The 12,793-nt window shown below is 39.8% G+C and overlaps 1 protein-coding gene across 2 annotated transcripts in view; it reads right to left on the reverse strand.

Moving 5' to 3' along the window:
- atrnl1a (attractin-like 1a) overlaps positions 1-12,793 on the reverse strand; it is a 342,626-nt gene that overhangs the window by 15,761 nt on the left and 314,072 nt on the right. For both annotated transcript variants that reach the window (XM_085477017.1, XM_085477018.1), the window contains one exon: positions 1,998-2,112. In XM_085477017.1, coding sequence (XP_085333143.1) covers positions 1,998-2,112 — 115 coding nt within the window. The remainder of the gene's footprint in view (positions 1-1,997; positions 2,113-12,793) is intronic.

Below are 12,793 nucleotides of genomic sequence, written 5' to 3' on the forward strand. Positions count from 1 at the left end.
TCACCCGTCTATAGTGCAACATGAGCTCAGACAGCGGAAAGTCAGGATGTCTCATTGAGGGGAACAATTGATCCAACAGTAAGTGTTGGAGGAAAACCAGGCAGGTCTAACCACATCAGACCAACTTTAACATGCCATATGTCAAGAGTCTTTCTGAATAATTCATTATTCTTCACATACTAAAATTAAGGACATTTTAATATCTTGATTTAAAGAAAAAAACATACATTTTGAACATTTTTCTAGTAGATCAAACACTATATCTCTAATGTGTGTGCATCAGATACAAAGAGATACATGAAAGACAAGAAACATCTGCAATCTAAACATCTGCAGCTCCATAGGAAGGGGAAAGGAACTGTGTTGGCTAAAGCTGGGACTCCAAGAGGAAATGAACAAGCGTATTGCTGGTTATGTGATAAACAGTTGCTAGAAATATCAACTCAACATGAAATTAGGTAAAGTCAACACATTTAAATTTGGTTGGACCGCAGGATTCCTGGATACTGGACAACAAAGGAGCTGCTTTTTTTTTTTAAGCCCGTCTTGTCTCGGATCTTTTGCTATCAGAATCATGATTTGAATGCACTTTTTATTTTGTTGTTCAACCCTATAAGATACATTTTTACTTGGTCTCATTTTTTATCTGCCATTGCTTTGATCTTTTCCTGACTAAACCTTATTTGTGTTGCCATCATAATGGGAAAACTTAAGTCTAGGACACTTGAGGGTTTTAGATCTCTTTAGAAGTCTTGAAGCTATAGATGGGATTCTTAAAACCTGCTTAAGATTTTCTTGTGTTGCTCCAAATATTAACAAAAGAACAACTTAAGAAAAAATTAATTAAATCCCAGATTTGTATTTTACTAACGTCAGTGGGTACACTTCGAATCCCGATTTACATGTGCTGAACTAAACACTATTGGATGAGGAATAATGAAACGGCGCTGTTTCTCCCTTAATTGCCACAGATTGATGCAGAGCATAACCTGCACAGACTCTGCACACAGGATACTGTGAGCCCTACCTCTAGGTTTACAGTTTCAACATTAAACTCAGTGTAAGTAGAACACGTTTTTGCTCTGCCATGATTGAGCGTAAGATCAGGGATTGAAGATTTAACCTTTGGGCTATTAAATGACTTAGAAACAAACTACTAAGCTACCCTTCTGCTCTGCTCATGGCAGCAGTCTGTTCTAATGGTGGCAACCAAGAAACATCAAGACATCTTTTTGATGATGCCATTGATGCCATCACATTTTAGTGTTTATTCTGCTTTTGATTATAATGCCACAGCCTGTTCTACAAAAAAGCTGATGGGGAGCTGCTGCGAGGCACATATGAAGCACAGCTTGCTGCATCTGGATCTTTTTGAAACATCGTTCAGCTCACCTTGTAAAAGATCACATAATGGTGTGAATGCTTTCTGTGGCAGTAACAAAGGAATTCAGGTTTCAGTTTACAGCGGTGAGAATCAAATGAAAGCAGAGAAATAACCAGTGTGGGGCTTTGTATTTGTTATATTTGATCACGAAAAAGCAACTTAGGTCGTTGGAGATGGATGTGTGGACATAAATACTGTGTTGATAGTTGCAACTACTGCAGCTGTTCTTTATGTACAACCTGCCTTCTAAAATTTGCCAGCACAAAATATGGCCAAGGCAGCAGTTTTTTGTTTTTCTTATAGAGAAACTATGTAAAACTTTAATGGACAATATATTGGAAGGAAAAAAACAAACAACAAATTAGAATTAGATGGAAATTACTACTCCACTCCCTAAACAAAGAAATAAAAAATAAATCCATGCACAACACTGCAGAAGTTTACTAGAAATTTGCAGTGATGTATGCAGAAGGTTCAGGTCCTTAAATAACACGTCAGTGGCAGTTTCTTAGATAACATTGCAAATACCGCCCATCATTCTTAGAATTTCTCAATCTTTTGAACATAAAACATACTGTACTGCATATTGTCTATTACTGTCTAAGGATCTTACCAGACTGTCCAGGTGGAGGTATTCCAGATGGGATTCTGGGCAGGTACAGTAGCACTGTGAGAACACCTGCTCTGCTTCCCCAGCATGGCTCCATGGCTATGGGCTTCGGCACTGCCTACAAACAGAACACACAGACAGGGACAAAAAGGATCAACACATTAAGTATGCAACAAGTAGGCAGTGGTGTGATTTGTATGTACACAGTACTCCTATAGGTTAACAGAACAGCAAGCCAGTCAATTTGAAGGATGTAGCAAATCAAATCAAATCACTTTTTATTGTCACATCACATGTGCAGGCACACTGGCACAGCACATGCGAGTGAAATTCTTGTGTGCGAGCCCCACAAGCAACAGAGATGTGCAAACACAACAACACAAACGAGCAAAATACAAGAATGGCCAACCTGAAACTAATAAATATATGTACAATATATAATAGTGTATGCATTTCTGGATGTGTATACTAAATATTTTCCTACGTGTGTGTGTGTGTGTGTGTGTGTGTGTATACACATTTTTACAAATTAAATAGTAAAAAAATAAAATAAAATAATAATAATAAAATATATAAAATATACAGAGTTGAATATGTGCAAAACAAGTGGCATTTATATACAGTGTGGAGTGCATAATGTTGAAGTTCCAGTAGTGAAGCTGAGGTGTCTATGACGTGTTCAGCAGTCTGATGGCCTGATGGAAAAAGCTGTCTCTCAGTCTGCTGGTACGGGACCGGATGCTGCAGAACCTCCTTCCTGATGGAAGCAGTCTGAACAGTTTATGGCTGGGGTGACTGGAGTCCTTGATGATCCTCCCCGCTTTCCTCAGGCACCGCTTCCTGTAGATGTCTTGGAGGGAGGGAAGCTCACCTCCAATTATCCGTTCAGAGCACCGCACTACTCGCTGGAGAGCTTTGCAGTTGTAGGCGGTGCTGTTGCCATACCAGGTGGTGATGCATCCAGTGAGGATGCTCTCAATGGCACAGTGATAGAAGGTCCTGAGGATGCGGGGGCTCATGCCGAATCTTTTCAGTCTCCTGAGAAAGAAGAGGCGCTGCTGCGCCTTCTTCACTGTTTTGTTTGTGACAAAACAGACATCCTCAACTCAAGCTGTGGTGCCCAGATCCCTGCTGCCAACATCCCCATGAGCAAAGCTCCCAGCTGGGGGAAGCAGGTTGACTGGCAGCCTGTGGAGCTGCACCTGCTGTGCAGCTGATTTAGATGGAGACCATCTTATCAGGCTCTCCAGGTGAGTGCACAGAAACAGGCGTTAAAATATCAGCTGCACCGCCCCTTCTGCTAATGCCTTGTGTTTTTCTACAAGCCCCAAACACAGACACAGATTTATATATAAAAAACAACTTTGTTTCCTCTGTTTCCATTGATCCATCCATCAAGCAAGCAATCCGTAATCATCAGTTAGTTCTGCATTCAAACAGGTGTTGCGATTGATTTTAAATTCCTGAACACAAACCTTTACCTTATTTAACCACATTTAAATATGGTAAAAAATGAAAGCTATGAAGTTTTAAAAAATATAAGGACACCACATCATCCCTGTGCAGTCCTACTAGGACTCACTACATGTAGTTTTCCTTACTGTCTGTGTAATACCTAAATGTCTAATGGAGTTGTGTTTCCTTTCATCTGAATACACAACAAGGATAAGAGTCACTGATATATTGATCTGGTTTGACCCGCCTGCTGCACTGTACCACAGAGGTCACAGGGATGGACTCCGTTTAGTACTGCAGTCTGTGGGAAAGTGGCATGCTCACATATTGTATGCATAAATACATAATTTTCTTATTACAACTTTTTCTTTCAATTTATTGCCTTGTTTACCCTTTCTCTCTGCTTTTTCTGATCCATCCTCTTTTCCGTGTGGAAATCAGGAGACAAGAACATTCAGAGAATCTGCAAATGCAGTCTAGTTTTTGTGTTTTAATATACACTATTCTGTGTTGTTACTTTTAAAGAAAATTTAAACTGAAAAAATCAAAAAGAAAACTGAAATACAGTAGCAGTTTGATAAAACAAATGAAGACAATATATGTATGTATATCTATGGTATACAACGCTGCCCTGGGGCGCTTCTGTCAGTGCGCCCCAGGGCAGCTGTGGCTACAATGTAGCTTGCCATCAGTGTTGGTCAAGTTACTTGAAAAAAGTAATCAGTAACTAATTACTGGACTCAGCGGTCCTGTTGCTCTATTTTCACCTGTAAAGCAGGAGCAGGGTAAGCGGAGGTTTACCCTGGTGCAGGTGTGCTGCGGTCAGTTGAAGAATCCGCGAATTTCTCTGTGAATTTCCCGGAAGTTTAGGGGTTTTTTTTCGCTGTAAAAAGAAGTTTTCTTCCCACGCACGATGGACGCTAATGTTTTTGTCACTTTTTATGGAATCAAACTCAAAGTAAGGTCAGTAATTGCACGCTTTAAACGCTGCACGCTCATATTCTCTCCCACAATCGATATGTGATCCATTGTTGATCTGCACACAGCTGCTGTCACTAACGGCGCACTCGCTTACATCACTGTCGTGAGACATTCTCGCAAAAAATCACGGTTTTAGTAACGTAGTAACGCAGCGTTCCTACGGGAAAGTAACGGTAATCTAATTACAGTTTTTGCAATAGTAATCCCTTACTTTACTTGTTACTTGAAAAAGTAATCAGATTACAGTAACGCGTTACTGCCCATCTCTTCTTGCCATCACCAGTGTGTGAATGTGTGTGTGAATGGGACTAAGTAAAGCGCTATACAAATGCAGGCCATTTAACATACAGTGCTATGCAAAAGTATTGAGTATCTCATTACTTCAGACTTTGCTTGGAAAATGGGAAATATGCACATCAATTTTTTAAAACACACTGAAACTTAGTATTCAAAGTTTTTTTTACCTCAAAATTCTACATACAATGACCCATACTGAAAAAACTTGCTTGATTTCTTTGCAAATGTATTTACAATGAAAAACAAATAAAACCTGTACATGACTATTCACAGTCTTTGACATGAAGATCAGTTGAAAATTGCAAATCAAGCTCAGTATCATCCTGCTTCTACTGATCAGATATTAGATGTTTCTACAACTTGTAGTCCACTTCAGTATATTGGACATAATTTGGATGGTGTGCCTGTCTTTATAAGGTCCCATAGTTGACAGTGTATGTCAGAGCACAAATGAAGCCATGGAGTCCAAGAAAAAGACCAAGACAGGATTGCATCGAGGTACAGAAACAATCTGTAGCATTGAAGGTCTCAGTGAACACAATGGCCTCCATCATCCACAAATGGAAGGCGTTTGAAACCACCAAGACTGTTCCTAGAGCTGGCTCCAAAGCCAGTCTAAGCAATCAGGTTAAATGGTTCTTAGTTGGCAAGTGAAAAGGACGGTCACTCAAGCGTTGTTCAGCGGAGAGAGGAGAACCTTCCTGGAGAACAACCATTTCTGCAGCACTCCACCAATCAGGCCTGTATGATAAAGCCTCACGGAAGCTACTCCTCTGTAAAAGGCACGTGACAGTCTGCCTGGAGTTTTCCAAAAGGTGCCTTGAAGGACACTCAAATTATGAGAAACAAAATCCCCCAGTTTAAGGGTAGAACTCTTTGGCCTAAATGCCAAGCATCATGTCTAGAGGAAATTGGCAGCACTCATCACCTGGCCAATACCGTTCCTAAATGAAGCATAGTGGTGGCAGCATCATACTGTGGGGAGGTTTATCATCAGCAAAAACTGGGAGACTAAAGGTGAATGCTTCAATGTACAGAGACATCCGACTCCAGAGCGCTCTGGAACTCAGACTGGGGTTAAAGTTAATCTTCCAACAGGACAACCACCTTAAGCACATAGCCAAGATAACAAAGGAGTGGCTTCAATATCATTGTGTGATTGTCACAGACTTGAAGGTAAAAAACCTGAACTCATTTGAACATCTCTGGAAATATCTGAAATTGGCTGTGCACGGACGCTCCCCATCGAACCTGATGAAGCTGGAGCAGTACTGCAAAGACAAATGGGAGAAATGGGCTAGAAATAGGTGTGTCAAGCATGTGGCATCACAACCACAGGTTTTGAGAGTGTAATCGCTGCCAAAGGTGCTTCAACAAAGTACTGAGCACAGGCTGTGAACACCTATGTTTATGGTATGTTGTTTATTTTTCATTTGAGGGGTTGATCAAGTCATACAGAAAATGACTCTTCACATTTGTGTTGCTAAAATTGGTTCTACAAATCATAGGATGTATTTAGTTTTTCACAGGACTGCTTAGAGATGTCTGCAAACTTTTCTTTCCAATGTCTGCACTTTGCGTTGGCTCTGGTGAGTGTTTTGCATAGCTTGGTTATAGCACAGTGAAATTTTGCAGAGTGACATGACTTTTTTTTTTTTTTTTTAGAAAAATCAAACACATGGAAGAACATTAAATATTAAACACACAAATGCTGAATGCACAATTGCACATTGGTATAATACTGTGGTTAACATGGGCAGCTCAAAGCACAACTCTGTCAAACTGAATAAATTCATAACAGGCCGCTGTGAGAAAACACCATCTGTGCGTACAAAAGTAAATAAAGGTAGCTCTCCAACTATGGGATTACTACGGGTGACCTTAGATTCTAATAACTTAAAATTCAATGAGACTGATTTCAACTCTCCAACACTGAGTACAATGTTTGTATGTTAAACACTGTAAATATAAGTAGTGGGCAGCACAGTGGGCTTTTATCAAAAAAGTGATCAAATTAACAGAGCACTTGGACCAGCTTGGTACAGGACACACACACGCACACACACACAAACTCCCCTGCAGTGCTAATAGGTTTAAGTGCTGGAGTGTACAGCGTAATTAGAAGCTGGAAGCTCCTCTATTTGTTTAGTGTTTCCAGAGTGTCAGGAAATGATGAATACTCTGCTAACTAGAAAGACACATGCACACACTTAACTGAGTTTGTAACTACCACTTCTTATTAGCAAACACTCTTTGTCCTGATTGAGATAATACACAGACAAACAAATGAGTCATTGTTCTGCTGAGGATTGTTAAGTGAGAGGTTGAGGAAGATAATATGGGAAAGAAAGGAATGGCATCAAATGAACAACAGGTGCTTGTTAGACCTGAAAATTACACTTGCATACTTCACTCATCAACATATATCAAACTGCTCACTTTTATTTATTTCCTTCATTGTGGTTTATACTTTTACCTGAATGCATCGTTTCCAAAGCAACAGCTGTCCTTCTGACTGTGTGTGTGTGTGTGTGTTTGTATAGTTATGGCCCACTAGTTTCTTTAATCTGAGATGCATAGACTGCAACCCACAAGGAATGAGAACACACACTCGCAATCATGTTCGCATTACATCTTGTTTACGAGACACTATTTCCCCCAGGAAATTACTCGTTACTATTGCATGGGGTCATTAAAATTCAAACGTAAGGAAACAGTAAAAATATCTGCAGAGTCACATAAAGGTCACAAGTGCATGTGTTAGGAGCACCTAGTATAAAATATAAGAGGTAAGAAACAAGTTTTGCTTAAGAAAATGTGGTATTTTCTACTTTAACTATGGCTTAAAATCCTTTGGGAACTTCACTCAATATGCACTAAAGTGTCATAAACAGGCCAAAATAGAAAACACGAAAACTTTTACTGTAGATTGTCATCTGTAAGTGATATGACTGCCATTTTCTGGCATGTTCTGATGAAGAAAACACGGTGAAAACAGTGTGTTTGTTGACTTGGCCAGAAATTAAAGTGTTAAAAATAAATTTGGTGGCCATGCCAGAGCAGTGGCAGTGGGGTTGAGGTCTAGACTTTGACTGGTTGTTGTAACATCTTGATTCTTTTCTTTGGCTGCAGTTCTTGGACTCATCGTCCCGTTGTGTCCCATTTTGGGCAATACGTTTGCTGTTGGACAGATGGCCTCACACTTGATTCGCACTGCAGGCCTACTTGTTGTTCCTAGAGTATTTAAAATTAGAATGGGAGGCAGAGCCTTCAGTTTTCAGGCCCCTCTTCTGTGGAACCAGCTTCCAGTTTGGATTCGGGAGACAGACACTATCTCTACTTTTAAGATTAGGCTTAAAACTTTCCTCTTTGCTAAAGCATATAGTTAGGGCTGGACCAGGTGACCCTGAATCCTCCCTTAGTTATGCTGCAATAGACGTAGGCTGCCGGGGATTCCCATGATGCATTGAGTTTTTCCTTTCCAGTCACCTTTCTCACTCACTATGTGTTAACAGACCTCTCTGCATCGAATCATATCTGTTATTAACCTGTCTCTCTTCCACAGCATGCCTTTATCCTGTCTTCCTTCTCTCACCCCAATCGGTTGCAGCAGATGGCCCCGCCCCTCCCTGAGCCTGGTTCTGCCGGAGTTTTCTTCCTGTTAAAAGGGAGTTTTTCCTTCCCACTGTCACCAAAGTGCTTGCTCATAGGGGGTCATATGATTGTTGGGTCTTTCTCTGTATCTATTATTGTACGATCTACTGTACAATATAAAGCACCTTAAGGCAACTGCTGTTGTGATTTGGTGCTATATAAATAAAATTGAATTGAATTGAATTAGAATCTTTTATTAAAAATTACTTCTATATTCTCGAACAACAATTTCTGAACAATTTCATTTTTCTATATCAGCTTTGATGTCCAAACTTTTTTTACTTTTTACTTTAGCCACAGTGAGCATCTCACGGGAAATGATATTCAGCATCCTGTTATTTCATCACTGTGGTGGAAACACTTTAGAAAGCTGTGGCATCCTCACATGCACTATTTTACAGTTTCTTGAGTCTGGCTTTTTCCCACTTTTCTTGCCTTTGAGGTGCAGTCTTCTCTCTTACATCACTGTCACCGCTGTCTCCGTTTTACCTGCAGGTAAACAGGTCTCATTACAGAGAAACTGGAGGTGGGATAGTATGCAGATTGTCTGCATTTAGTTTGCAGAAGCTTGTTGGCTTAGATTGATGTCCATTCACCAACACAGAACAAAATAGGTTGGTGCATATGTTTTATGAATGGTAATTTTGGATACGCACTTGTTTTTTGCTCAGGGTAAGAACATTTCTATGCAAATCTTAGTAAATGAATCTCCTTGTTGCAGAAAACTTGTTAGCATAGTAGTTTGTGTTACTGTGTTCTTTTTTTACCTGGAAAGCCTTCTGAACAAGTATGGCTTGTTCAGTCTTTCTAACTGTTCTGTGATGAACTTTCACATTGAACATGCTAATTGAGGCCTTTATAGTCTGAGGTGTAGTTCTGGGGGTCTGACCATGGGGAGAAGCTGCTCCAGCATCCACTATTGGAAGGATTGTGGCATTGTGTTAACGCAAACCTGAATGCTCCAGACCAGCAAACTGCTAAAACCTTCTGCTGATGATCAGATATGATGAGCAATGGAAGCAGTAGTGGAGGAGTAGTGATAGAGCCTGGTTCTGCCGGAGGTTTCTTCCTGTTAAAGGGTTTTTTTTCCTTCCCACTGTCATGAAAGAGATTGCTCATAGGGGGGTCATATGATTGTTGGGTTTTTCTCTGTAGGTAAAGCGCCTTGAGGTGACTGTTGTTGTAATTTGGCGCTGTATAAATAAAAAAGAATTGAATTGAATTAAGCATGTACTTAGTTTTTTTTTTTTTTTTTTTTACAGGACTGGACAGAGTCCTGTGGAAGACATGGGGTTTTCATAAATGTATTAACATGTGTCAAACTGCACTTTAAAACAACTTGCTATTTATTGTGAGTTTGTTTCACTGTCTAAGAAGGCAGAATACATTCTGCAGTCAGGCATACATTTGCTGCTCTTTGTTTTAACATACAGTTGCAGAGTTTATGACCACACCACTCCCTGCCACGACCAGGAAGGGCAACATAAGGTGATTCAAAGATTAACCAATAGATCACACTTGAGACATCTTTAAGGTATTTACTGAGTGAGTACCTTTTACTTGTGAATAAAAGAGACTCATCTTTAAACTTAATAAAGAGATCTTAACACATCTCTAACAAAACACCATTGCCTTTTGCACAAATGTAGACTGTCCTATAGTGCCTTGAGTAGTGAACCTGAATAGAGGAACCATGATATAGTATGAAAAGCTTGTCTACTAGTAAACAGTTACAGCAATGCACCTACTGACCAATATCTGCAAACACACACACGCACACACTGTTTACATTGATTTTTGTGTGAGCAGTGCAATTAGCAGTTCAGCTTAAAAAACATAACAAGCTGGACTATTTTATTTTTCTGTCTAATAGCAGTCTTATCAGTTCTGCAAAATGACAAATCTAATAGTAGTGTGTGTGTGTGCACAGCGTACAGTGCGTGCGTCTTTCTATGGTATATTGACTTCATGCTAGCGTGTGTGTGTGTCTGTGTGTGTGAGATAGTAAATGACATAGCATAACCAGTGTGACAACTGTAGGAACTTTCTCTGGCTCCTTTCCCAAAGTAATCAAGGTAAGTAAGAGGGAGCGAGGAGTGGGGAGGGGAGGGGGGTGACTGTGCTGGGGGAAGAGGGGGGTAAACATGAACCAAAGAAAAAAAAGGGCTGAGTACAGAAATTAGTAAGGTTAGAAAGGAGAGTCAGGTGGGTGGTGTCCAGGTAGCAATTTAAGTGTAGAGCAAATTCGTGCTGAGCTGTGTGTGTAGTATAAAAGCTTTCTCAGCTGATAGTGACCGAGTAGAGATGAAGGTTCTGACCTGACAGAGAGAGAGAGACAACACACTCTCAGTGTCTCTTACTCTCATTTTATTTATATTTTAAATATTAAATGTCACTGAAGCCCAGACAACAGCTTTTGCTGACTGTGTGCAATGTTGAAATTGGCTACTTGGCAATACTGAGCTATTTCGCTCCCTCATTCTATAAAGAATTACTGGAAATAATCCAGAAAGATTGTTGTTTTTAAGCATGCAGCTCTTGGAGCTTTGGCCCCATCTTTGGGAATGCCAAAGCTGTCTTGATGTATTTATTCATTTGTTCCATGCATATTATTAATACAATGTAATTTTACAGACACAAAATGATTTTCAGCAATAAAGGATAAAGATTTTGTGCTGTCTTTAGCACAATCTTATAAAGCTATCTGCACACACTGTTCACTTGCTTACTTCTACTCATGTTTGACAGGCAGAACTGTCTCATATCAGATTTTCATTCACCTTACAGACAACTATACTAATTTTGTTTTTTTACTTTGTCACCCACTGAATGGCTTTTACCAGTTCCATAGGTACTCTCCTATGGAACTCTCTACTTTTAAGATGATTTTTTGATAAAGCTTATAGTCAGGGCTGGAGGATGTGACCCTGAAGCTTCCCTTAGTTACGTTGCAATAGGCCTAGGTTCCCGAGAGTTTCTTCTTCTTGATCTTTTTTTCCACTTTCTATGTGTTTATCCACCACTCTGCATTTGCATTCTCCCTCCCCTCACCCCCTACTGGTCACAGCAGATGGCTGCTCCCTGAGCCTGGGTCTGCTGGAGGTTTCTTCTGTTAAAAGATTTTTTTTTCCAACTGTTGCCAAGTGCTCGCTCATGGGGGTCGTCTGACTGTTGGGGCTTTCTCTGTATTATTGTATTACTGGGTCTTTACCTTAAAATTTAAAGTGCCTCGAGACGAGTGTTGTGATGTGGTGCTTTATAAATAAAATTCGATTCAATTGAACCAATAAACAGGATGAAAAAAGGAAAGCAAAAAAACCCCTCTAAATAGTTAGTGACCAGTCCGTAATGTAGATCTCAAACTCGTATTTTTAACGTTCTCACACGAGCGAATCCATAAAGTATGGATTTATATGGACTTTTTTGGTAAACGGTTGGTGGCAGAGACGCTAAAGCAGTTTAACCAGCTCCATCTATGCAGTTTCACAACTGCGTAATCAATTCAGGGTCATAGGAGGAGCTTAATTAGCATATTTTCTACATGCAATTTACCAATTTGGCATCGATATCCAAAAGATGTGCGCTAAGCTTGGTAACGTGGCATGCGTGAACAATATGCTAAACTGTGCAAATAAAATCAATTCACAGCATGTTAATTTCTTTTCTGTTAACATTTTACAATAGTTTGAGTGGATCAGCAGAACTGTGTGACAAAAGCATTTTGTCCTACAGTCCTACAGTAAACACAAACTCTAACTTTCCTTTCTCCAAATTAACAGGATGAGGAATATTTTGTCTTGGTAATTAAAAGAAAAACCTCTAAAGGAAACATTTTTGTAAATGAATCTAATATTCAGTGCCATACATTGTTGCTTTCTAATCACACCTTCCTGTGAGAACAGATGGAGTCAGATTTGGCCATGCAGTGTTGTAGCGCTGATGACCCCAGCTAACGTCACTGCAGAGCAGTAGCACCATAATTGCAGCAAATGGTACACAGTGTGTTTATCTGCGTTATCTGTGTGCGTAAGTAAAGTGTGAATATTTTTTTGTGTTCCTGTAATTTTTATTTCATGATTTAGTCAATGTTTTTTTTGTGTGTGTTTTTTCCCCCCTGTACAGAAAAAAAAGAAAATGCTGGTTACATCAGATCACGAAACTGGTTCTGGCTGGAAAACTGCCTTTAACTTTTTTTTCCCCTTGCACCCTATAAACTGAAAAGAAAAAGAAACAGACAAGGTCACTTTACGCTGCACTTTCTTTTAAGTCCATTCCTTCTGTCTCTTTCAGGTTCTTTCCTTCTGCATTTACCAAATATAAGAGCAGAGTAAAAGAGGAAAATTTTAAGATGTTTCAGGAAAAGTGAGGTCATTCAAAAAGGTGTCAGTCTCGCCTCTTTCCTGCTTTTATCT

The sequence above is a fragment of the Copadichromis virginalis genome, linkage group LG13 (genome assembly GCF_057382275.1).
Source record: "Copadichromis virginalis isolate Kocher_CV1m ecotype Utaka linkage group LG13, C_Virginalis_male_GT1.1, whole genome shotgun sequence".
In the NCBI taxonomy this organism is placed as follows: Eukaryota; Metazoa; Chordata; class Actinopteri; order Cichliformes; family Cichlidae; genus Copadichromis; species Copadichromis virginalis.